Source organism: Moschus berezovskii, chromosome 15 (assembly GCF_049115385.1).
Source record: "Moschus berezovskii isolate FMDL1 chromosome 15, NW_MosBer_1.0, whole genome shotgun sequence".
Classification (NCBI taxonomy): Eukaryota; Metazoa; Chordata; class Mammalia; order Artiodactyla; family Moschidae; genus Moschus; species Moschus berezovskii.
Genome location: NC_142474.1, coordinates 46,816,698 through 46,843,677, shown reverse-complemented (window position 1 = coordinate 46,843,677; position 26,980 = coordinate 46,816,698). Strand labels below are relative to the sequence as shown.

The 26,980-nt window shown below is 46.8% G+C and overlaps 1 protein-coding gene across 1 annotated transcript in view; it reads left to right on the top strand.

The window, feature by feature from the left end:
* Positions 1-26,980, top strand: part of PCSK2 (proprotein convertase subtilisin/kexin type 2) — a 104,795-nt gene that overhangs the window by 64,989 nt on the left and 12,826 nt on the right. Inside the window, exons 6-8 of the mRNA XM_088843662.1 lie at positions 1,926-2,014; positions 11,719-11,894; positions 26,045-26,260. Of these exons, the coding sequence (XP_088699788.1) occupies positions 1,926-2,014; positions 11,719-11,894; positions 26,045-26,260 (481 nt within the window). The remainder of the gene's footprint in view (positions 1-1,925; positions 2,015-11,718; positions 11,895-26,044; positions 26,261-26,980) is intronic.

Here is a 26,980-nt window from a genome sequence, read left to right as displayed (position 1 = left end):
GAGAAAGAAAATATGCATATTTCAATCCTCAGTTGTGATTTCTTTTAATGGACTGATGTGGTAGGTTTGCGTGTCCCAGGAGAATGTAGCAACCAGTCTACACTACAGAGATCAGGACTTTCTGGGCTATGCAGCCAATAAGCCCCTTCCCCAAGTGCCCTCCTGCACCCGCCATGTAAATAGCAAGCAGGCAGCCCTCACTGCCATCCCCTCCGCAGGCCAAGCAGATGCTGTTCCAACCAACTTCAAATTTGGCTGCTTCTTGGAGCATTAGGAGGGCCTTGCAGGGTTGGGGCTGGTGGCTTGCAAGGACATGAACACTAGGCTCCTCCACAGCTGGGATGCTGTTTGGGGTCCAAACACACTTCTGATTGATTTCAAGCTTACGCTTGGTTCTCTTGCCATTTAACTAAAGGCCCACAAACCTAGTGGCTTAAAAGAGAACAAATGCCCGCTTGCTCATCATGCTGTTAACGTAGGTGGGGCACCTGTCTCTCTCCATGTGCCACTGATGGGGCGATTGGCTGAGTCTGGAGGAAGAAGACCTCCAGGGGCCTCCCCTGAGGTGCCGTCCGGTCATGCTCCCCTAGTGGCCTTGTCTGTGGCCCAAGTTCCTCTGCACACTCCACTGTACCCCAAGCCAGCCACCAGGCAGCCTGGGTCAGGGGAGGGGAAGTGCTCACAGGAGGGAGAACTGTTTGGATTCCTCTGGTCTAATGGAAAAGGGAGCAGAAGGGAGAAGCTTAATGAAATTACGGTGTCTATTGCAGAACTATGCAGCACCCAGTGCACCCTGGGCCCCTGCACTAACATGAGCAAACAAGTTGCATGCCTCCAGTGATGGGGAGCTCACTCTCTCACAATGAAGTCTGTTCTGCCTTTGGACGTATGACAGTGTCTAGAACATAAGCCCTAAGAAGGTCTTGCTCAGAATTGTAAGATTCAGGCCAGAAAACTTCAGAAAGATGGATCTAATGACTGTCCAGGGTTCTTAATCAGGTCAGCCTCAAAGTTTCTGTGGAGTCCTTGAAATTGAATGTGAAATGTTGCCTGTGTGTGCTTTTTTGGTTCCCAGAGGAAGGCAGGGTTCTGTAGCATATATCTTAAAGGAGCTGTGCTGTGCTTAGTCGCTCAGCCGTGTCCGACTTTTTGTGACCTTATGGACTGTAGCCCGCCAGGTTCCTCTGTCCAAAGAGATTCTCCAGACAAGAATACTGGGGTGGGTTGCCATGCCCTCCTCCATGGGTTCTTCCCAGCTCAGGGATCGAACCCCAGTCTCCGGCATTGAAAACGGATTCTTTACCGTCTGAGCCACCAGGGAAGCCCAAGAATACTGGAGTGGATAGCAGTTCCTTTCTCCAGGGGATCTTCCCAATCCAGGGATTGAACTCAGGTCTCCCTCATTGCAGGCAGATTCTTTACCATCTGAACCACCAAGGAAACTTTAAAGGAGGCTAGAATCCAACAAAGTTAAATAATCTTTGTCCCACAGCTGACAGGCAGCATTCACTGCCTGGTGGCCAGAACCAGCCTTGAAAATAAACACTAGCCCACAATTTTAGCTGTTCAAAAAAAAAAAACAAAGTCAGCTATTTCGACTAGCACCAATCTGTCAATCTCATGTTTCCTTTTTGCAGAAAGCCTATGACTGCGTTCTGCAGGAAGACACTTCAGATTTTAAAGTAGAGATCACCTTTCAAGGTTGAAATGTTCTGACAAGACTCTTCATGGTAGAAACAAGCCAAGGGCGGCTGGGAGGTGGAAGGGGTGAGAGGAGAGACACAGAGGGAAGATGCAGTGGCCTGGACTGGCTCCAGGCTAACAGAACCACTCAGAAGAATCCAACTGCTCAAACTGACAGAATTTAAGAAACCTTCCCCAAGTCATCTGACCACTGTCTGACCCGTCTTTGCTTCTCTCTGCAGCCACGGGACGAGATGTGCCGGGGAGGTCTCTGCGGCTGCCAACAATAACATCTGCGGGGTCGGCGTGGCCTACGGCTCCAAGGTCGCAGGTAGGCTGTCCCGTCCCTGCCAAACGTCCCCAGGAGGCATCACACCCAGTCTCCATCCCGGCCAGGGCCCGGCAAAAACTCCCAGTGGAGCAAGAGAGCAGGGATTGGTACAATTTAGCAAGGGTGAAAAAAAAATTTTTTTTTAATTTAACCTGTATGGCAATATCAGTAAACTTTAAAAATTTTAAGGTGCACAGATCATAAGTCCACAGATCAATGAAGTTTCACAAGCCAGCCACACACACGTAACCATCAAGAATCAAAACACTACAGCACCCCAAAGCTTTCCTTGTGTATCCCTCAGTTGCTGCCCATACACACAAGAACAGTCATGACTCTGACTTCTAACAGCAAACGTGGGTTATTCCCAGTTTTTGAACTTTATATGAATGGAATTGTCCTGTATGTACTCTTTGTGTATCAGTATCCTTAATGTCTTTTTAAAAAATTTTTATCAAAGTATAGTTGATTTACAATGTTGTGTTTGTTTCTGATGTATAGCAAAGTGATTTGGTTATACATGTGTGTGTGTGTGTGTGTGTGTGTGTCCCCGCACACACACATGCATGAGCACTTAGTTGCTCAGTTGTGTCCAACTCTTTGCGACCCCATGGACTGTAACCCACCAGGCTCCTCTGTCCATTGGGGATTTTCTAGGCAAGAATACTGAAGTGGGTAGACTATCCATTCTCCAGGGGATCTTCCCGACCCAGGAATCCAACCAGGGTCTCCTGCATTGCAGGTGGGTTCTTTACCAGCTGAGCTACCAGGGAAGCCCGTATACATATATATATATATTCTTTTTTATATTCTTTTGCATTATAGTTTATTACAAGACACTGAATATAGTTCCCTGTGCTACACAGCAGGACCTTGTTGTTCATCCATCGTATATATAATAGTTTCATCTGCTAATCACAAACTCCCAGTCCTTCCCCCTCCCAACACCCTCCCCCTTAGTAACCACAAGTCTGTTCTCTATATCTGCGAACCTGTTTCTATTTCATAAATAAGTTAATTTCTATCATATTTTAGATTTCACATATAAGTGATACCATGTTACATTTACCTTTCTCTTCCTGACTTGTTTCACTTAGCATGATAACCTCTAGGTCCATCATGTTGCTGCAAAAGGCACTATTTCTTTCTTTTTTATGGCTGAGCAGTATTCCATTCTATGTGTGTGTGTGTGTGTGTGTGTGTGTGTGTATGTAAATACCACATCTTCTTTATCCATTCAACTTTCATTGGACATTTAGGTTTGTTTCCATGTCTTGGCTATTGTGAATAATGCTTCTGTGAACATTGGGGCACCTGTATCTTTTCAAGTTAGTTTTGTCTGGGTATACGCCCAGGAGTGGGATTGCTCAATCATATGGCAACTCTAGTTTTAGTTTTTTGAGGAGCTTCTGTATTGTTTCCATAATGACTGCACCAACTTACATTCCCACCAACAGTGGAAGAGGACTCCCTGTATTTTCAACGTATAGTTTTGTCCACGTATCCATAAAATATAAATAGGACTCAAATAAAGGTGGTAGAAAATGAGGAGAAATGCACAAATTATTGTAAACATACTCTGAACTCTTCAAAATGCTTTTGGTGGCGTGTTTTGTTTGTTCCAAGCATCTCATTTTTAAGGGAAAATACTCTACCTAGAAGAATCTTTTTATTAAGTTCTACAGGAAAGATGTTTAACAAATTCCCCTTTATGGGGTCTTTAGAAAACGAGGGTGGCAGGTTGCTAGAAACTTAGAAAGCAACACCTTCCCCCTGCCAAAAAAGAAAGGGAGAGAGAAAACTAATGAGGGGATAAGATGCTAGAGAATGAAGTGGCTCCTCATTCATTCCAAGTTTTGCATCAAATTTGGTTCTTAATTTATTCAGGCTGAGTCACCCAACCTTGTTTTTCTTTTTTTACAACCATCTCTATGTGTTTTGTTTTGCTTTTTCCTGGTGATTTAATGGAACCATAAACATACTTTGTGCTGACACTTGCATTTGCAGGGACCTAAATAAAGCAAGAGCAACCTATACAAATCCATCATTAAGCTCCTTCAGCACTGTCTGCTAAGCGGTCTGCCTGAACTGGGTGCTGAATTTCAGAGAAGAATACATCCAGAGCATTCTGAAATGTAACTAGGGAGGCTTTGCCCCTCGGGTTTCAGCGCTCTGTGTTTGGTGAGCCTCCAAAAAGCTGGCATCAAAATGTCATAGACTGCTATGAACTCAGGGGAAAATATAGCACCCAATTAATATTTGATAAGCCAGGCTCACATGTCGGGTGGTGTCTAAATGGGGGAAGGAGCAGTTTCCTATTCACAGGACAGAGTGGAGGCAACGGAAAATTTCAAACCTGGATTCCTCACTCACAGTGAGGTTTTCTAAAGAGTTTTTAAATTTTCTTCATGCCCACAGTAACTGGGTTTTTGAACAAGGGATTCTTAAAACTGCTGCCTGCAAAAATGAAGAGTTGCGATTAGTTCATGGCATTCAGGGAGACATTGGGGTCTTTTTCTCCATCAGCTTCTTTTTCTCTCTTGTAATTTGTGCTCTGAAAGCATCTGAGTGTTAGTCGCTCAGCTGTTTTCAACTGTTTGCAACCCTATTGGGCTGTAGTCCACCAGTCTCCTCTGTCCATGGGATTCTCCAGGCAAGAATACTGGAGTGAGAAGCCATTCCCTAACCCAGGGGATCTTCCTGACCCAGGGATTGAACCCGGGTCTCCTGCATTGCAGGCAGATTCTTTCACCATCTGAACCACCAGGGAAGCCCCAAAGTACCTAATTCTCCTGCTCTTTTTGTTTGAATTCCTTAAAAGCAAACCTGAGGCAAGGATCTGGGTGCAAGGAATTTATTTAGGAGGCAACCCCCGGAGGCCAGTGAGGGAAACAGGAAGGAAAATAGTGGGAGGACAGACCAACAGAGGGTGTGTAGGTGAGCTGGGGCTTCAGGGGACTGTGGGGACACCCCCTCAGCATTGCCCTCCCTGAGGGGAGGAGGCTGGGAGTTTAACCACCGGCTCCCATCTGTCTTCAGTGGCGAGGTAGGGGTCCTCAGCCATGAACCCCTGGCCTGTCCAGCCTGCAGCTCACATGGACTGAGCTCCACCCCCAAGGCAGAGGACACACCCCAGGCAAAGACCCCCCCATACTCACCCCGGACGGGGCCAGCAGGGCCAGGTGGGGTGTGCCAGCCTCTGACTGACCTCTGATCACCAAGGCGAGTGAGTGCAACCTGACACCTCAAAGACAGAACCTGACTGGTGTCTATGAACCCCGACAGCTCACAGGTCTCACCACAACGCTCTGAAAATCCAGAAACTAAGCCCAGAGCCAGTGAGAGGCATTGCAGCCACACAGAGACCCTGAGCAAAGGAGCCGCCTTTTTCCACTCCCTTAACCCAGCTTGGCTCCTTTGTATCCATTCCTATGGGTCCTGAGTGCTGAGAGTCAGGCAGGTCCGGTCCCATCCTGTGTGCATCTAGACATCCCAGGGACCTCTGGACTCCCCTGGAGGAGCAAAAGAAATGCTTGCTGACAAACCCCTAGAGAAGTACTCAGGAATCACAGTAAAAGCAGAATTCTACCTTACAGACTTGGGGAAACATTTTGCTCGTCCTGGCTATCAGTTCCAAAAGTTGGCTGGTTTTCATTCTAAACGAGCTATCAATTCCAAAAGTTGGCTGGTTTTCATTCTAAGCGAGCTATACCCTCTAGAGAATCTTTTCCAGAGCTTTCTGATCTGGGGTCTGGGGCGCCACCTGGTGGCCAAGAAAGATCACAGCAAGTCTCAAGATGAGTTACGGGAACAACGTCCCAAAGGAGCTCTGCGTGTGCTAAGTTGCTTCAGTCGTGTCCAACTCTTTGCGACCCTATGGACTGTAGGAGCGTGCTCTCTCTCTCTCTTTCATAGTCACTAAGTCATGTCTGACTCTTGCGACCCCATGGACTGTAGCCTGCCAGGCTACTTGGTCCATGGGATTCTCCAGGCAAGAATACTGGTATGGATTGCTATGCCCTCCTCCAGGGGATCTTCCCAACCCAGGGATCAAACCCTCATTTCTTAGGTCTCCTGCATTGGCAGACGGGTTCTTTACCACTAGCACCACCTGGTAGAAAATGAACATGTTTACTATATATTATTATCCCTATTGAACACAGGACCACACAGCTAGTAAAACAATATAGCACCCAGAGCAGCCTGGGCCCCTGCACTAATATGCATCAACAACTTGCATGCCCTGATGGGGAAGTCACTCCCTCACAAGGAAGTCTGTTCTGCCTTTGTACGTATGACTCTTAGAAACTTCTTCCTTAAGATGAGCTCTCGCTTTGATTTCTGTTGCCTATTTCCATGAGTACAGTTATTTCCACCTCTTCTAGGTAACACTTGGCAGGAAGGGAGGAAAATTCCAATCAGTCCAACTCCTATAAATTCTCTGTAACATGCAGACCTGTACATTTGAGATGTCCCAAAGTCTTAGCGCTGTCTCAAAACATTCAATTCAGTTCAGTCACTCAGTCATGTCCGACTCTTTGCGAACCCATGGACTGCAGCATGCCAGGCCTACCTGTCCATCACCAACTCCCAGAGCTTGCTCAGACTCATGTCCATCAAGTCCATGATGCTGTCCAACTTCAATTTTTTTGAAAGTTTAATTATTTACATTTCCTTATCCACTTATTTACTTTATAAATTTTGAAGAGAAAAGTTGATTTCCATTTTTTTTAATTTTAAACATGGCTGTTTCAGACAATAAAGAATTTGCCTGCAATGCCACAGACCCGGGTTCAATAACTGGGTCAGAAAGATCCCCTGGAGAAGGCAGTGGCAACCCACTCCAGTATTCTTGCTTGAAGAATCCCATGAACAGAGAAACCTGGTGGGCTACAGTTCATGGGGTCCCAGAGAGTCGGACATGACTGAGTGACTAACACACTTATCAAAGTAACTCTTTAAAAAGATAGCCTATTTCTTTCCTTAGTGTTAGCATTTAAACCAATGTTTGGCATCTTCAGTCAAAGGGATCGAGACAAAATAATCAAAATTGAAAATGTCTTATACAAAATTCACAAAGTCCAATAACTGGACATGAAATATAATGAACTCTTCAATTGATATTGCTTGCAAGTTTGTCAGATATTTACTTCTGAGAGTATTAAAAATGCTCAAACTGCATCAAGCCTTTTGGGACATACTGTCTCTTGCCTCCAGTCCCTTCCAGGGCTCAGCAGTCATGACCAGGGGGCCTACCATGTGCCAGTCCTGCTGAGGGTGGGAGGATGCAGCCATGAGCCAGCAGGCAAGAAACCTGCCCTCACACAGCTTTGAGTCTAAGGGGGAGATCCAGACCAGGAGCAAACAGGCACAATAATATCAGACCATGATGCCAGTGCACAGAATAACCAGGAGATGATTCGAGGGTGGGTCCTGTAGCATCACTTCTGCAGAGCCCCTCATAGCAGCCCCAGGACGGGGCCAGGCCAGGTGGCATTGGCCTTACCTGCCTTCCTTATGCACCTGCTGTGGTCTCTGTACAAGCTCACCTTTCATAACAAGAGAAGAGGCAGAGGATTTAGCACAAATCCTTGGGCCGTGGAGGCCTTAGAGCCCAGGACTCTAATTGAGCAGTGCAGCAGGCAAGAGGCTCAGACTCTGAAATGGAGGAGGGAACCGCCGAGCCACCACGAGTCACGATGGTGGGGACAGAAACGCTGACGTGCCTGTCGTCTTGCCATCAAGTCGCATCAGCCAGGAGAGCATTTTGCAGATGCTAGGATGCTGAGTCCTGGCTCCCTGGGCTTCCCTGTTTCTCTCCCTTTCCCGGGACCCCACTCGGTAGCTCCTAGAGTACTCAGGACAGAGTCTCTCCCTAAAAACCCTTGGGTCACCCTGAGCCTCGGTCGCGGCTCCTAATGCTGCTATTGCCTGCAAACATGAATCGTGTATCTCATTCAATTCCCATACCTCATTCCTCCCAAGCTTAACGAGATTAAAAGAATGCCCGGGGCCTGCCCCCTGAGTACGAAGGAGAACTTGGCTCCCAGCCTGTGGTCATCCCCGCCTCCCTAGATGCCAAGCAGTCAGAAGATGAATGCACAACAGCTCTGGCATTCTGGGCGGCACAGAGGCAGCCAGGGTGGGATGAAGGGGGAAAGAGGCAGAGGACAGGGAGAGGGCAAAGGGCACCAGCCAGTGACAAGATACAGGGGGACAGTCCAGGCCCACTTCAGCCGGAGTTGAACTTCTCCCTCCTTCCTGAGGAGGCAGGCTGCTCAGGGCTGCTATCTGGGCACTGGATGACTTCAAGACCATCTGAGTCCTCTCCTGGCAGTGAATACCAGTCTCCCTGCAAAGTCTCTCCATCCACAAAGTGGACATGACTTAGGAGAAGAAGCTGTGCTATTCAATTGATTCCATAAACTGTTGGCCACCTTTGTTAAATAGGTTTGTTTTTTTTTTCCTAATGGGCAGAATATAGTTGGACCAAGGGCAAAATGTGGAATTTTAGATTTTCTATCCCTAGTGAAATAAACCATAAAACTTAGCTTCTGGAAAGTTCAAACCAAAGACTATGCTTATTCTGTAGATTTTTTTCCAGGAGAAATAATGTTAACTAATAATTAGTTAACGCTGGCAAAAATGGTGACCTGATTTATGGATAGAGGATGGAAAAGTCTGGACCTGTTATCTCTGTTTGGGGGAAAATCAACTAAAAAGTGGCCCAGGCACAGTATTTTGGAAATACTTTCCAGTTCAGTTCAGTTTAATTCAGTCACTCAATCGTGTCCGACTCTTTGCGACCCCATGAATCATAGCACGCCAGGCCTCCCTATCCATCACCAACTCCCAGAGTTCACTCAAACTCACATCCATCGAGTCGGTGATGCCATCCAGCCATCTCATTCTCTGTCATCCCCATCTCCTCCCACCCCCAATCCCTCCTAGCATCAGACTCTTTTCCAGTGAGTCAACTCATCGCATGAGGTGGCCAAAGTACTGGAGTTTCAGCTTTAGCATCAGTCCTTCCAATGAACACCCAGGATTGATCTCCTTTAGAATGGACTGGTTGGATCTCCTTGCAGTCCAAGGGACTCTCAAGAGTCTTCTCCAGCACCACAGTTCAAAAGCATCAGTTCTTCGGCGATCAGCTTTCTTCACAGTCCAACTCTCACATCCATACACGACCATGGGAAAAACCATAGCCTTGACTAGAAGGACATTGGCTGGCAAAGTAATGTCTCTGCTTTTTAATATGCTATCTAGGTTGGTCATAACTTTCCTTCCAAGGAGTAAGTGTCTTTTAATTTCCTGGCTGCAATCAGCATCCGCAGTGATTTTGGAGCCCAAAAATATAAAGTCTGACGCTGTTTCCACTGTTTCCCCATCTATTTCCCATGAAGTGATGGGACCAGATGCCATGATCTTCGTTTTCTGAATGTTGAGCTTCAAGCCAAACTTTTCACTCTCCTCTTTCAGTTTCATCAAGAGGCTTTTTAGTTCCTCTTCACTTTCTGCCATAAGGGTGGCGTCATCTGCATATCTGAGGTTATTGATATTTCTCCCAGCAATCTTGATTCCAGCTTGTGCTTCTTCCAGCCCAGCGTTCCTCATGATGTACTCTCTACATATAAGTTAAATCAGCAGGGTGACAATATACACCCTGACGTACTCCTTTTCCTATTTGGAACCAGTCTGTTGTTCCATGTCCAGTTCTAACTGTTGCTTCCTGACCTGCATACAGGTTTCTCAAGAGGCAGGTCAGGTGGTCTGGTATTCCCATCCCTTTCAGAATGTTCCACAGTCTATTGTGATTCACACAATCAAAGGCTTTGGCATAGTCAATGAGCAGAAATAGATGGTTTTCTGGAACTCTCTTGCTTTCTCCATGATCCAGTGGATGTTGGCAATTTGATCTCTGGTGCCTCTGCCTTTTCTAAAACCTGCTTGAACATCTGGAAGTTCACGGTTCACATATTGCTGAAGCCTGGCTTGGAGAATTTTGAGCATGACTTTACTAGCGTGTGAGATGAGTGCAATTGTGCGGTAGTTTGAGCATTCTTTGACATTCCCTTTCTTTGGGATTGGAATGAAAGCTGACCTTTTCCAGTCCTGTGGCCACTGCTGAGTTTTCCAAATTTGCTGGCATATTGAGTGCAGCACTTTCACAGCATCATCTTTCAGGATTTGAAATAGCTCAATTGGAATTCCATCATTTCCACTAGCTTTGCTCGTAGTGATGCTCTCTAAGGCCCACTTGACTTCACATTCCAAGATGTCTGGCTCCAGGGAAGTGATCACGCCATCGTGATTATCTTCGTCGTGAAGATCTTTTTTGTACAGTTCTTCTGTGTATTCTTGCCACCTCTTCTTAATATCTTGTGCTTCTGTTAGGTCCATACCATTTCTGTCCTTTATCAAGCCCATCTTTTCAGATGATCCTATAATTGGCTTTAAGATCGGTAACGCTATTACCTGAAACTGGAAAAGGAAAAATCAAGGCGGGTCTCTAACTTTGTTCAACTATCAGCAGTTAGTTCTCAGGAACTGTCTGTAAATTTTGGGAAGTGGTGACATGTACATAGGTAACCAACATACATGAATCTTCCTTCTTTAAATTGGTGCGCACCCCACGTTTCAGGCTGGCCCTTGTGTAATAAAGTCCTTGGACCACTGGGGACAAGTAAGAATTGTGGGAAGCCAGGCTCCGCTTGTATACAGCTCAGGTCTTCACTCCAAATTCCAGTGAGAAGACTGACCAACACTCACCAACACTCTAGGCTCCTTGACTTGAAACAGTGTATGGAGCAGCGAGCAATACTGCTTCCAACAGCCGATATTCTGAGGGTAACGATGAAGGAACAAAACCCCTTTCCATTGGCTGCTGCTTAGTGAACCCCCAAGAGTTTTTTTCTAAGCAGTCCCAGGGAGGGGGGGTGATGTGAACCCCAGTTCCCCAGGTACTCAGGCCTGAGAACGGAGGACCTCTCCCTCCAGAGTCCCTGGACACACAGACGCACAATCACACAATCAAAGAAAAGCTCCCAGCAGGAAGTCACTCCTTCCAGACATCTGGGGAGCACAAACTTTACAAAGGTGACCCGGGGGAGAAAGGGGTGTCTCCTGCATCAATTTCAAATATACTTTAGAATCACCCCTTGGACATTTCTGTCACCCCAAAGCCCCTTCTCAGCTTTGACGCAACCGAGAGGTCCTCTTCCTGACCGTCCTTCTGCCCCCTGTCCCCTGATCTCTGACCTCTGCCCTCCAGAATCTCTCCTCAAATATCTAAGAGCAACTGCCTCCTGCCACACTGTCATGCACAGTAGCTTTACTTCTCCTCTGAAACATGTCCTCCATCAGCCCCCCAGTCCCTGGAGGCCAAGCTTCCACTTAGAAACTGGCCTCATATAGGAATTCTAGCAACCTTTGTCAGGGGTATAAAGTTGCCTGCCAATAAGTACATAAGGAAAGGAGTGGGTGAGGTGCAAGGAGATGGGGTGGGTGGTTCTGTGCAGTTTCCTGACCCCCTGATCACCCCACTGTGTGAGGCTCTACTCAGGGTCGCCCCACTGACTCCAGGGCACAGGGGCCTGTGGCAGATCCCCCAGCCACAACCAGGACCTAGCCCCCCTCCCCACCTTGTCTCCTGTGAACCCGGGACCCGCCCACGGCGCTTCCCTGCCCCTGCGTGTCCACAGGCATCCGGATGCTGGACCAGCCCTTCATGACGGACATCATCGAGGCTTCCTCCATCAGCCACATGCCTCAGCTGATCGACATCTACAGCGCCAGCTGGGGCCCCACCGACAACGGGAAGACAGTGGACGGGCCCCGGGAGCTCACGCTCCAAGCGATGGCGGATGGCGTGAACAAGGTAAGGTCACTCCTGTGTCCTCACGGGAACATAGCAGAATGGGACCAGGTGGGATGAGGTGTGTGGGGGTGGGGAATGGAGAGGAGGTAATGATGGAGTGGAACGAGGGGCAGGGCAGGGGTGGAGATGGGAACTGACACCTTGTGCCATCGCTCAGGTCCTTTGAGAAACAGACCCCAAAATGGGGTTCAAGGTGTAGACTTATTGGAGGAGTCACCTATGAAAGACAAAGGGAGGCAAAGGGGCCCTTCAGAGGGCGAGGCTATCCTGGCCCCTGCAAAAAGGGACGGGGAAGAAGGGTGTCTCAGAGGGGCTAGACTAGTGCCCCCACCACACAGGCATGGCTAGGAACAGCCCCTGGAGAGACAGATCTTTGTGCAAACCAGGAGGCTTCAGGGCACAGCAGGGGAGCTGCATCCAGCTACTCCCTTGGCTGGACTCAGCCATCAGTCCCTGGGATCAGCCCAGGAATGGACAGAGCCACGGAGAAAGGATCAAAGCAGCATCTCAAAGGGAGGCAGCCAGAGCCTCGGGGTCACTGCGCAGGTCAGCAGCCCCTAAGGTGGGGAAGGAGGTGGCCTCTGGGATCCTTGGGCAGAGTCCCCTGCTACTTAACATAGCCAGGCACCAGGGCAGAGTCTCCCTGGGTTCAGGCCCCAGGTCTGCTGCTCAGGGTCTGAGTGTCTGTCTGAAGTGACCTGACCTCACAGTGTCTCAGTGTGCCTGCCCATAAAACAGTGACAACAGAGCATTTCTCCTGGGGTCACCATCAGATGCGAGATAGACATGCAAGTGTTGGGCCCTGGGAGGTGCCCTGCAAACCACCAGTGTTTGCCAGGGTCATTAGGGACCCTTAATCAACTGCCCCCAAACTCCGAGGCATAAAGCAGCAGGTTTCCTTAGGCTTGTGGACTCTGTGGTCCAAGAATTCAGATGGGATCGTGGGGACAGACTGTCTCCGCTCCAATCCCTGGGCCTTGGCTGGAAGGCGGAGGCCTGGATCTAGCTGTGTCCACCTGTCCCTGGGAGGGACGGGATTACTCACCCTTGATCCCACTGCACCCACTCCTCAGGGCACTTAGTCATTTTGCCTAAGTCATCTTAGTCTTTTCCCAGGACTGGACTTGCCCTCGGGTTGATGTGGTGCCCTGTCCCCGCTCTCAGCGGGTCTGAGACACCACAAAGCTCCCTGACACTGGAATGGCACAGTGCAGTATACAGAGGGGGTTACTGACAGCATTGGGGGGTGGGGTAGGAAGTGATGCCGCTACCCCATCTCAGTGCCCAGACCCTTAGGAGTTTACAGGGTGAGACTTCTGACATATAGACAGCTACTTCCTTATTGAGTTATTCACGGTGTGGAAGGAGAGAGAAGGCTGCCCATCAAGCCCAGGATCAGGTGACAGCAGGGACCCAGGGGAACACACCCCCTTCCCCATCAGGCTCGGATTTTCACTGAGAAGCATTTTTTTTTTTGACATCCAGAGGCCAAGAGAGTCAGGGAGGAGGTGACATTTGGCCTTGGTCGGAATTTACAATGCAGATGGGATCAATGGAGTACCTCCCGGGGCGGCTCCTGTCATTCTCCAGGAGCTTCTGAACAGCTCCATCACATCCCCGGGCAGGGGAGTTCTCTCTCTTCCATCTGCGATGTCCCCTGATGCAATTAAAAAGGCTCTTTCAAGTGTGATCGTTCTGCAAAGCATGCCAAGTATGCCGAAACTTAAGAGAAAAAAAATTGTTATGACTTATCGTCAGACAACAGCATGTAAATATTTTACAAAGTGGAAAGTGGTGAAAAACACACAGTTTCTCATTTGAATCTCCCTCAAACTGTGGGAAAGACTCTTTCCTCGTTTCAAGGTAAAAATATTTTTGGACAAGTTTACAGACTTGTGTGAGTAACGGGGTATTACACATGAGCACAGCCTTCCTCCCGCTTACCCAGCTGTCTGGTCCAGTCTAAAGGAAAGCACCCTCTGAAAGGTGATCTCTACCTAAACAAATTCCCTGGTGGCTCAGCTGGTAAAGAATCTGCCTACAATGCAGGAGACCTGGGTCCCATCCCTGGGTTGGGAAGATCCCCTGGAGAAGGGAACAGCTACTCACTCCAGTATTCTGGCCTGGAGAATTTAATGGACTCTATAGTCCATGGGGTTGCAAAGAGTAGGACAGGACTGAGCGACTTTCACTTGCACCTAAACAAAGGTGTCAGACAATCACCTATTCCACTAAAGCAGTTCTGATGCTTGTCTTTGAATTTTAGCATCTTGCAGACAGGTTTGTTTCACCAACATCATAATGATGAAAAGCAAGAAGAGGGACTTACCCGGTGGTTTTGGGGGGGTCTGCAGTGGACATGTCTTCAATCCCTAGTTGGGGAACTGAGATCCTGTGGGCCACATAGGGTGGCCAAATGCATGAATAGATAAAAAATTGTTTTTTATAAAAGAGGAATCAGAGGATAAGAGAGCTTTTCAGGAATGAACCATTTGCCACAAACCACACCACTCCCAGTCATTACACATGCCCATCACCGACCTGGCTCCTTAGGGATTTAAGTCAGTGTTTCCTAAATTTGCTCAGTAAACACTTCAGGGAGGAAGCAAGAAGCAGGCATGAAGGAAGAGAGGGAAACCATTCCCCCTTTATTTCCCTTCTTTCCTCTTTATAGTCTACGCGCTGAATTTCCAGTAAAGACATTCTTCTCATTACATATGAGAGTAGGTGACAGACAGAGATCCCTGAATTATGACAGTCAGGAACTGACTTCTCAATTCAGGGTAACCCAGACGCAGACCCTGAGACAACAGCTGAGTTCAAGTGGTTACTTTGGGAGGTGAATGGGACACCAGGAGTGAGCGGGGAGGTGTAACTGGGAAGAAAGGGGCCAATAGAGGATTTGTCTTCGAGTCAGCTACCACTGAAACTGGGACCCAGCTTGGATTAACTGGAGTTTAATCCCACGGGAAAACTGGGAAACTTTGCAGAACACACGCTAAAGCTAGCAGCACGGTAGCTGGCAGAGAAGTCAGTGGTTGAGGTGGTTCCCAAGCGGCACCTTCAGCCCAGGGGCAGGTGTGCAAGGCAGCCTTCAGCCTCTTGGGAGAATCCCTTACATGAAGACATGCCTGTGCTGACATCTGCAGACCCCCAGTGCACAAGAAGCCATAAAGTTGAAGGAATATGGGCGACAACCACTACCATCTACCACAATCTCCAGAGTGCAGCTTGAGCAAAGCCTAGTTGAGCTTGGAGTCATCTTTCTCTGGGTAATAAAGGACCAACAAGGTGATGCATTTGTTGGTTAGAAAAGGATGTAGCCCTTGCAGAGAGGCTGATGGAGAACAAAGGCCTGTGGATACAGAGCACAACATGTGACATCACTCTGACAATCAGAAGAGGAATTCAGAGACCACTGGAGGCTCTTGAATGTGACAACTGACTCATGAACTTCTTTCCACATCTTAAGGAAATGTACCCAGGGCAACCCTGGTCCATCTTTGGCTCTGATGACTATACCCCAACCTCTTATTAATCACACCTCAGGGTTGCTATCAGAGAGAACACTGTAGGAATATTTAAAGATGAAGCAACAGAAAATATCTGAGGCCAAGATGAGACAAAGCATTGATTCTTTATTTCCTGAGCATGGCAGGGAGGGTTGCAAAGGGCACGGACACAGGTCCCAGATCTTGGAACTGAATTGTACATGGGGTCACTTGCAAGACCCTGGCTTGAAAGGCATCCTCCAGGAAGTGGGGGAGGGGTGCGGGCAGGCTTCCCAGGGAGACAGTGATTAATCAGGATGAGCAAGGAGAGGCCTGGTGACCCTGCTGAAATTTAATCAGAGCAGCGGGTGGACATGGTGGTGCAAGTGCCGGGCCTCTGGCCACAATGACCCCTCGTGCTGAGGAGCTCTCAGGACTCTTCCCCGAGCCCTGATTAAGGCTCTGAAATGAAGGTTTCAGACAGAGGTTTCCAACTGAGTAGCAGCTGCTGCTGCGTGGAATGCTTATCTCAGTTACAATCCCTCCTTTCATTTCTGGGAACAAGAAACAAGAGCAAAAGCTGGTGGATTTCTAGTGACCTTTCCTAAGTGCCAGCCAGCCTCAGGTGGAGTGGTCAACCACCCTGGTTGCTCAAGGCTTTCTGGGTCTTAGCACTGAGAGTCCCACTTCCTGGGGACTCCCCAACTCTGGATAAACTAAGGCGGCTACCACTCCCCTTAAATAAGCCTTCTTGACGGTGGTGATCATCTGCACCCAAGGAGAAACCCAACTACCAGGTTCACAGATTGATGTGAATGTTAGCCTTCGACAGCCCCCATGACATCAGAAAGGCTCATCACAGTGTGTCTGGATCCTGTTAAAAAGAGACAGGATGGCATAGGAGCCTGACCTCCAAAGTGGATGCACAGCAGGAGAAGCCATATTTAGAGGCAAACACAGGTGCAGTGAAACACAGTCTCGAGTGACGGATATAAGCAGAGGCTACAGTGCCATCCTCATTTGGCTTTCTTGGGACTCGGACACCCCACCCACTCCTGCTGAACTCCGAGGAACCCATGGAGCAACATGCAAATGCTGGGGTCCGGTGGTCCGGCTGCACCTGCCCAGGTGTGGCTTCCTACCCATCACCAGCTGGCCTCTCCCAGTGCCGCTTGTACTTGGGACCTGCTAGCACTGTGGGGGTGGTCCCAGGCCCCGTGCACACAGCCCAAATCATGGGGGAAGTTTCTCAGGGGTCTCCAGAGGCTGGGGGAGCACCTCATCAGCTCACCCCCGGTTGACCTTTCTCCCACTCCTTCCCCAACTCCCATCTGTACTCACGTATGCTTCCTGAGGTCACGCCCAAGTCCTGGTCTCAGCAGCTGATTTTGAAGCAACATAAATTGGGACCAACCACTTCTCCATGTATGTATGGCCCACTGTTCTCCAGAAGTTAACCGCGCTCCCAGGAGGGGACCACTCATCCATCATCCTCATTTAAAGCACGGTATGACTTCACTCCACACCCCCAACACTCCACATACAGAAAGGAAGTGAATAAAAAATAAAAACATAAAACAACTACATGAAAATATAATTCAGTCCCTGATATTGTGCCAGAGAGGGACTTTCTAAACATACAAGAGAACATATTTACCCCCAATAAAGAGTAATAAATATTACTCATAAAACCTTTCAAAATTTCTGCAAGTCTGGTTTTTGTCAAAGCTGATCAAGGGATACATGGGGATTCATTATACAATGTAGTCTAATTTTTGTGACTCTTAATGTTTTTCAAATTAAAAGGTTTTTATTCACACTAAAAAAAAAAAGCAATTCAGTAGGTGGTTAAGTTGTCGAGTCAGAATATACATCTAGGGAAAAGTGAGAATAGGAACTGTGCTAATATTATACAAATGGCTACTTATGGCTCAGGATAAAATTTTCAGAGACTGCATTATACAGAGGGGTTTTTCGAGGAGGGGGGTGTTTTTGTACAGCATGCAAGATCCTAGTTCCCCAACCAGGGATGGAACCCTCACCCCCAACACTGGACACTCAGGGTCCTGACCACTGGACCGCCAGGGAAGTCCCCAGAGTTTTTTAAATGCTGTATGTTTTTTTGTGTTACATCTAGATAAACTAAGTGGAACTGAACATGACCAACTGTATCAGTCAGGAGAGGCTCTCTTCTGCTGCAATAACAATCAGCCCCCAAAGTTCAGAGGTTTGAAAGCACAAAAGTTTTTACTCAATCAGTGACTCATCCATCACAGTCAGTAGAAGGCTTTGCTCACCACAGTCTCCTGGAGGTCAGAGCTGGCATCTGGAACATTGCTGCTTACTGTGCAGAGGGAAGGAAGAGCTCTGTGGGTCTGGCATTGACCAGTAAGTGGTTCAGAACATCTTACAGGATCCCATCCAACCACACGGGGATGCTGTCATGGGCCCAGACAGCTGGCAGCTAGAAATAGTTGGCAATCAATTCAAAAGCACAATAATGTGCCCAGAAAAACTGCTTGGTGACCCAAGATGTAACCAGTGATCTTATGAGGAAACATACAAATGTCAAAGTTATTTATGAGTAGTTTGAATATAATTCTTCCATGAACTGTGAGTACAGAAAAGCAGTACTTGTAAATAAATACATTTTTTATGTTATTTAAATACAGGTGTGAAAAAATAGACTAAAGTAATTAAAGGGAACATTTTTTACAAATCAAAATGCAGGCAAAATTCCAAAGAAAAGAGTATATCTACATATGTATATAAATACATATGCAATATTTGATGAAAAAATTTGGTTAAGTTCTTTAATATAGGAAGAGCTCTAACAAATCAATAAAAAAAGATATGAAAGAAAAGATATGCATAGGACATTATCTTTGGAGACATGGTGCTTTGCTAAGGCATTAAAGAATACAAATGAGCAGTAAATGTAGAGAAAGAAAAACTCAACTGATAGTGAAAAAAAAATTAATTCAAAACAATGAGTTTTGTTTTTGTTCACTAAGTTGGCAAAACTATTTTTTTAATGATTCTAAATCTTGACCCAGATGGGCTGAATATTGAGTTCTTGTGCAGTACTGGTGAAAATATAGATTATTATTAAGCCTTATAAAACCAATAATAATGCACCATGGGTCAAAAATCTTCAAACTTTCATTCCCTTTCACCCCACATTCCCTATTTTGAAGACTCTGCTTGAGGAAATAAATAGAAATACAAAGACATATATAGAATCATGTTCACATCAGCACTTTTAAAACCTAGAAACAGGCTTCTATGTACATCTAAGAAAAAGAGTAAATAAATTATGGAATGGCTATCTAAGAAGACTAATAAAGACTTATGGTATAGAAGAGTATTTAATTATGTGAGGAAATGTTAATGTAATGGTAAGAGAGAAATACATTTTAAGCAGGGCCACAAAGATAGATAGATTTTATGATCCCATTTTCATTCTTAAACCTGTTCTTATGCTTTGTATATATATATATAACTGGCTGGAATCCACCAAATATTACAGTGGTTATCTATTCATGGACGATTACAGAGGATTTTTATTTTCTTCTTCACAGTCTAGATTCCAGTCATTCTACAAAGAATACGATTTTCATAATATAAATATAATGACTTTTTTAAGTATATCTATGTTCTGTTAAGATGTCAAGGTGACTGGAAAATAAAAATTAGTGTAATTAAGTGTCTAGGAAAAGGCATACTATATCAGGCTGGCTTCATCAATATCTGCAAGCAGACACCACCACTGGGCCAGGGCCTGGGGAGTGGGGAGGATAGTCATTCCTCCAGGTCACTAGGCATAGGGTAGGATGAAGGGACCAACTCACTTCAGCCTCAAGCCTCTCAGAGCAGGATTTCCACCTCCTGGCACAGGTGATGTGCTGAGAGTACATGGAGCCAATGTACCAGCCTTGAGCTGGAACTTTACATTAGCCAATGGTAAGCAATTTGTGCCATTTTTTCACATTAAAAGTAAAAGGTAGTTGCTGAGCCATGAAAGACGCTGGGATTCTTAGCCTCCGGAGGAGGGGAATTCAAGCTGGGGCAAGTGACGAGGCTTGATCGCTCAGAGCTTTTGTTTAATAGAATTTTATTAAAGTATAAAATAGATAAAGTTTCTGACATAGACATCAGAAGCGGGCAGAAAGAGTATTCCCCTGCTAGTCTTTAGCCAGATGTTTTATAGCTACTGGGCTTCCCTTGTGGCTCAGCTGGTAAAGAATCTGCCTGCAATGTGGGAGACCTGGGTTTGATCCCTAGATTGGGAAGATCCCCTGGAGAAGGGAAAGGCTGCCCACTCCAGTATTCCGGCCTGGAAAATTCCATGGACTATATAGTCCATGGCATTGCAAAGAGTCAGACATGACTGAGTAACTTTCACTTTCTATATAGCTACTAAGTTCAGTTCAGTTCAGTCGCTCAGTCGTGTCCGACTCTCCACGACCCAATGAATCACAGCACGCCAGGCCTCCCTGTCCATCACCAACTCCTGGAGTTCACCCAAACTCATGTCCATAGAGTCGGTGATGCCATCCAGCCATCTCATTCTCGGTCGTCCCCTTCTCCTCCCGCCCCCAACCTTTCCCAGCATCAGAGTCTTTTCCAGTGAGTCAACTCGTCACATGAGGTGGCCAAAGTATTGCAGTTTCAGCTTCAGCATCAGTCCTTCCAATGAATACTCAGGATTGATCTCCCTTAGTATGGACTGGTTGGATCTCCTTGCAGTCCAAGGGACTCTCAAGAGTCTTCTCCAGCACAGAGTTCAAAAGCGTCAATTCTTTGGCGATCAGCTTTCTTCACAGTCCAACTCTCACATCCATACATGACCACGGGAAAAACCACAGCCTTGACTAGACGGACCTTGGTTGGCAAAGTAATGTCTCTGCTTTTTAATACGCTATCTAGGTTGGTCATAACTTTCCTTCCAAGGAGTAAGCGTCTTTTAATTTCCTGGCTGCAATCAGCATCTACAGTGATTTTGGAGCCCAAAAAAATAAAGTCTGACACTGTTTCTGCTAATTAGAGAAAGGGAATGTATCAGAACTCAGAGACTGGAACCAGGCCCTTCATCCACAACATGCATTTTGAGATAATATTGGCACAAGGTGAGTCATCCCAGGCCATAAAACTATTGACATGAATCTTGAAGAAAGGCAGGTTTCCAAGTAGATATATAGTTTCATTAACATAGATTAGGAGAAAAATGTATGAGTAAAACAAATTGGTTTGTTGAGCCCTTATCAGTTCTGAGTCTTAAGCGGAACCGACTTGAAGAAAGACAGAGTGTAGGGTAAATACATAGCTCATTCAGTTCAGTTCAGTCGCTCAGTCGTGTCAGACTCTTTGCGACCCCATGAACCGCAGCACACCAGGCCTCCCTGTCCATCACCAACTCCCGGAGTCCACCCAAACCCATGTCCATTGAGTCGGTGATGCCATACAACCATCTCATCCTCTGTTGTCCCCTTCTCCTCCTGCCCTCAATCTTTCCCAGCATCAGGGTCTTTTCCAATGAGTCAGTTCTTCGCATCAGGTGGCCAAAATATTGCAGTTTCAGTTTCAATATCAGTCCTTCCAATGAACACCCAGGGCTGATCTCCTTTAGGATGGACTGGTTGGATCTCCTCGCAGTCCAAGGGACTCTCAAGAGTCTTCTCCAACACCACAGTTCAAAAGCATCAATTATTTGGTGCTCAGCTTTCTTCATAGTCCAACTCTCACATCCATACATGACTACTGGAAAAACCATAGCCTTGACTAGATGGACCTTCGTTGGCAAAGTATGTCTCTGCTTTTTAATATGCTGTGTAGGTTGGTCATAACTTTCCTCCCAAGGAGTAAGCGTCTTTTAATTTCATGGTTGCAGTCACCACCTGCAGTGATTTTGGAGCCCAAAAAAATAAAGTCTGACACTGTTTCCACTGTTTCCCCACCTATTTGCCATGAAGTGATGGGACCAGATGCCATGACCTTAGTTTTCTGAATGTTGAGCTTTAAGCCAACTTTTTCACTCTCCTCTTTCACTTTCATCAAGAGGCTTTTTAGTTCCTCTTCACTTTCTGCCATAAGGGTGGCGTCATCTGCATATCTGAGGTTATTGATATTTCTCCCAGCAATCTTGATTCCAGTCTGTGCTTCATCCAGCCCAGTGTTTCTCATGATGTGCTCTGCATATAAGTTAAATAAGTAAGGTGACAATATACAGCCTGACGTACTCCTTTTCCTATTTGGAACCAGTCTGTTGTTCCACGTCCAGTTCTAACTGTTGCTTCCTGACCTACATACAGGTTTCTCAAGAGGCAGGTCAGGTGGTCTGGGATTCCCATCTCTTTCAGAATGTTCCACAGTCTATTGTGATCCACACAGTGAAAGGCTTTGGCATAGTCAATGAAGCAGAAATAGATGTTCTTCTGGAACTCTCTTGCTTTTTCAATGATCCAACGGATGTTGACAATTTGATCTCTGGTTCCTCTGCCTTTTCTAAAATGAGTTTGAACATCTGGAAGTTCACGGTTCACGTATTGCTGAAGCCTGGCTTGGAGAATTTTGAGCATTACTTTACCAGCATGTGAGATGAGTGCAATTGTGCAGGAGTTTGAGCATTCTTTGGCATTGCCTTTCTTTGGGATTGGAATGAAAACTGACCTTTTCCAGTCCTGTGGCCACTACTGAGTTTTCCAAATTTGCTGGCATTTTGAGTGTAGCACTTTCACAGCATCATTTTTTAGAATTGGAAATAGCTCAACTGGAATTCCATCACCTCCACTAGCTTTGTTCGTAGTGATGCTTTCTAAGGCCCACTTGACTTCACATTCCAGGATGTCTGGCTCTAGGTGAGTAATCACACCATTGTGATTATCTGGGTCGTGAAGATCTTTAAAACCCATCGGTTAGTTCAAGGTTTGAGAAAAGTTAAGTTCAGGTGGAAACAGGTATCTTCATGGCATCACAGAATTTTAAGATAAACCTCCTTTTAATTTTGTATCAGTTCAGTTCAGTTCAGTCGCTCAGTCGTGTCCGACTCTCCTCGACCCCATGAATCACAGCACGCCAGGCCTCCCTGTCCATCACCAACTCCCGGAGCTCACTGAAACTCATGTCCACAGAGTCGGTGATGCCATCCAGCCATCTCATTCTCGGTCGTCCCCTTCTTCTCCCGCCCCCAACCTTTCCCAGCATGAGAGTCTTTTCCAGTGAGTCAACTCGTTGCATGAGGTGGCCAAAGTATTGCAGTTTCAGCTTCAGCATCAGGGAAAATAATCTGACACTAGTAGTTTGTTTCCTCCTGCCGCTTAAGAGAGAGATAAAAAATGTCTGATACTTGAAGCCTATTTCCTCCGGTTGGAGACCCCTAGCCTTTCTGCCTGTTACTCTCTCAAAAGCAAACTAAAAAATCCATATGAACTTTTAAGAAACTTGGGCTCTGTGAAAGGCTGCTTTAGGCTATGTTCTTAAAATCACTGCCTTTGCCAATAGGTTAGAGCAAAGACTCAGCCTCTGCACTGTTGACACTTAGTCCCCCTCATTCTTAGTTGTAGCTGGTGGGGGCAGGGGGAGAGGCAGAGGGCTGTCCTCTGCATTAAAAGTTTAGCATCCTTGGTCTCCACCCACTAGATGCTGGTAGTGAGCACCAAAATGCCTCCAACTGTGGCAAATGCCCCCTGGGACACAAAATCACCCCTGATTGAGAACATCAGTAGTTAAATACCCTCAAAAGTGCCTCGGTGACAAATTTTTCGTGATATCTTTTAAGACAGATTAATCCCACTAACCTCCAAAGACTAATACAAAGAGAGAATTCAAAATGGAGTTGTACCACATATTAAATTTCATCTAAATGCACTTGCCTTAAAAAATGAGGGGAAAAAAAAAAATGCAGAGGGGTAGGAGAGGCAGAGAAGATAATTCCAGCCTAAAGCAGATAAACATGGAGGCAGATGGACAGCCAGTCTCCTCCAAGCACGTGCTGCAGCGTAAGGGTGGGAGAGCCCAGCAGCAGCCCACCCTGAGCAGTGCAGGCTCCTGGACCATTTCCTCCCTAATCTCTGGGTGACCCCCACACCTCAATTGGGGTTTTGGTTCTTGTTTACTACTTACTCCCTGGATAAAATTCCCTGTAGTGAACTGCCCAGCATAGCAGAATCTGCCTGATTAAGTCCCAAACGACACAGTGTTTCTGTCAGGACCACGTTGAATTTATAAGTTAACTTGGGAAAAATCGACAACCCTGTGATACTGTCTTTCCACTGGTCATATTTTCATCTGTGTCCCTCCCCAGAATTTCAAAGTCCTACTTAGCTCTTTTGTTTGTTGTGTTTCTTCTTACGTATTCTGTCTTCCACGTGGCTGGTACGAACGGTACTGCCACACAGGATGAATGTAAGGATGCAGTGAATGACAGTGTAAGGTATTCAGAGTGGTCCCTGCTTCACACTAAGTGCCCTAGAAGTGTATGCTGTGATTATCAGCCTAATTTCTCCCTTGTACCCTGATTGTTTGATTGTGAGTCACAGTTGTATCCCAGCTGTGGTTCAGGTGAAGCTGGGGGGCAGAACTGGATCTTGGGGTGTCATTTTAACAGGACAGTGTGGTGTGCCAGTAACAGACCCATCCCACAGTCAGCTCTCAGCCCTCTTAGAGATGCCCCTTCCCCACTCAAATGCTCCCAGAACTAGGGTCTTCTCTTTAGTGGCCCATCTTGCCCAGAAGTCAGGGACTATTTGCTACTGATACCCAATCATTAAAAGCAAGAATATAATTATTATTGCTCTCGTAAACACACACACAAACAGCTTAGGAAAATGAAGTTTAAAATTCCTAGCAATCAAAATATTCCTGTGGGTTAAGTCTTACAGTCCAAAACAAAACTAATGTTTGCTGCTGACTCTTCAGAAACACGCTGATACTGCTTTCTGTGTGTCAGGGAGCAAAGCCACATAACAAACTTCCCCCAAACTCAGTAAATAACAACCACTTAACTCTGATCGTGGGTCTACAGGTCAGTTGGGTTGCTCTGCCAACCTGGGCCATCCTTGGTGAATCTCAGGTGGCCTCACTTATGCATCTGTGGTCAGCTGGAGTGTGAGCCACAGACCGCCTGGTCTAGGGTGGCCTCCCATGTGGGGTCACTGTTAGCTGTGGCAGTGAACCTCGACCAGGCTGTCTGTCATCACCAGCAGGCTAACTCAGGTTGGTTCCCATGGTCTCTGAGGGAAAGTAGACATGGGTTGGGCTCCTTGAGACTCATGCTTAGAATCGACCCAGCACCACTGCCCATCCTATTTGCTGAAGCAAGACAGGAAGCCAACCCAGACTCAAGGGTGGGGAACAGGCCCCTCATCTTGGTGGGCAGGGCTACAAACTATAATATAAAGGGGTCATGAACACAGAGAAACCTGAGAGGTTAGAGTCACAACCAGTCTCCCTACATCAAGGTGAGAATGCTTTTAGCATTGTTTTCCTTTAAGCAAAGGTTGCCTCTCTCACTAGCAGCCCACCTGTGGGCTGGCTCAGGGGAAGGTTCCCCAGCAGGTACCCTCACTCACTGATGCTGATTCATGTCTGTTTCACTTTCCAAGGGCGGCGTCCTTGACACTGAGCCCAAATATGAGGCTGCTTGAGAGGGCTGCACCCTCTCGCACCCTCTCAGTTGTAAGGATGCTGCGGTTCCTTCTGTGTCTTGGTTTCTGCGGGCAGTTGCCTGTTTGGATGGAGTTTTCCAGGACAGATTTACCAAGACACTGAGGACACTTCTCAGCTAGTGGCTGAATCAATCTTTGTTGATATATCGACTCAGCCAGTCACAGGCTAATTAACTCCAAGTCCTGTTAGAAGCAATCAAAATGTCACTTCTCATTGTCAGGAGGCAGGAGACCTTGGAGGTAATTCAGACATCTTCTTTCCTCTGGCGTGTGTGCATGCTCAGTTGCTAAGACTGTCTGACTCTTTGCAACCCCATGGACTGTAGCCCTACAGGCTCCTCCGTCCATGGGATTCTCCAGGCAAGAATCCTAGAGTGGGTTGCCGTGCCCTCCTCCAGGGATCTTCCCAACCCAGAGATTGGAATCATATATATATATATATATATATATATAATTTTATATTTTTCCTTCTCCAGGGGCTCTTCCACAGGGATCAAACCCAGGTCTCCCACATTGCAGGCAGACGCTTTACCATCTGAGCCACCAGGGAAGCCCCAAAACGGAAGCTATATATGAATATCTTTTCCATCTTACATAGCTAAGTATAAATTTACAGGTACATTTGCATTTTTGCTGAAAAATGCCTGGAAGAATATGTAAGAATTACATGCAGAGGGATTTGTTTTTTTCATTTTCCTTTCCATATACTTTGACTTTTTACCATGAGGATTATCAATGTTAAAAAAGCAGTCCATTTGCCAGTTTTAAGGAGATTCTTCCAGCCTTTCCCACCTTGTTATTCCAAGAGTAAATGTAAATTGAGATGACTTTACATTGAATCCTTCCTGAAAAGAAAAATTCTCAGGGTGCCTGTCCAGAAGGACAGTGGTTTTCAAGGACAGATAGAAACCAAGCCAGTCCTTGGGTTCTACTGCTTAAGAGGCCAGGCGGACCCCGCTGCAGCCCGTGCATCTCTCTCTGTCCCCCACCCCAGGGCCGCGGGGGCAAAGGCAGCATCTACGTGTGGGCCTCGGGCGACGGCGGCAGCTACGATGACTGCAACTGCGACGGCTACGCATCGAGCATGTGGACCATCTCCATCAACTCGGCCATCAACGACGGCAGGACCGCACTCTACGACGAGAGCTGCTCCTCCACGCTGGCCTCCACGTTCAGCAACGGGCGCAAGCGGAACCCCGAGGCCGGCGTGGTGAGTGAGGGCCACGGGTGCGCAAGGACCTTAGTGACGTCATACGCAGACACGGTGATGTCATGGAAGGAGGGGCCTCCTTCAAAGCGTCAGCCCCTGTTCTGAGGGGAGATGCCCTCCTCTTCCAGGCTGGTGATGCTTTGTTATGAAGGTCAAGGCCTCACGAAAAACAAGAACGCCATGACCTCCTTCCCGCTCATGGCCCATAGATTTCACTGTTCATTGTTCTGGCTTACAGATAATTATGAACTCTAGTTTACCAAGATGTTGCCCCAGCACGTTGTTTATAAGGTAACTAATATTAAGAACTGGAGCATCACACCTGCACCTCATCTGAGCCAAGACCGCATTCCTTTATTAGTGTAATTTAGAAATGGCATTCACGGATGGACTTTTCCCGGTCCCTAGACCTCCCCAGAAGTGGGCACATGTGTGTTTTTGCAAATTAAGAGTAGTGTGTTTCATAATATTTTAAACTGGGTCCACAGTTGAGCAAACCAAAAGTTTAAGAATCATAGACATTTATTGTACTCTTCTGAGCAACTCTTCCTTCCTGGGCACCTAGGTTTAACATGAATTTTCCAGGTCCGCTAGGCATACAGCCTTTTCTCAGTCCTCCAATCCAGGAATTTAGTGGGTGACTCAGTAGTCGGGCTGGGCTACATTCTGCCTAGCCACCACCCCCTCCTGGGTTGTGAGAAAGGCAGGAACAACTAGCCC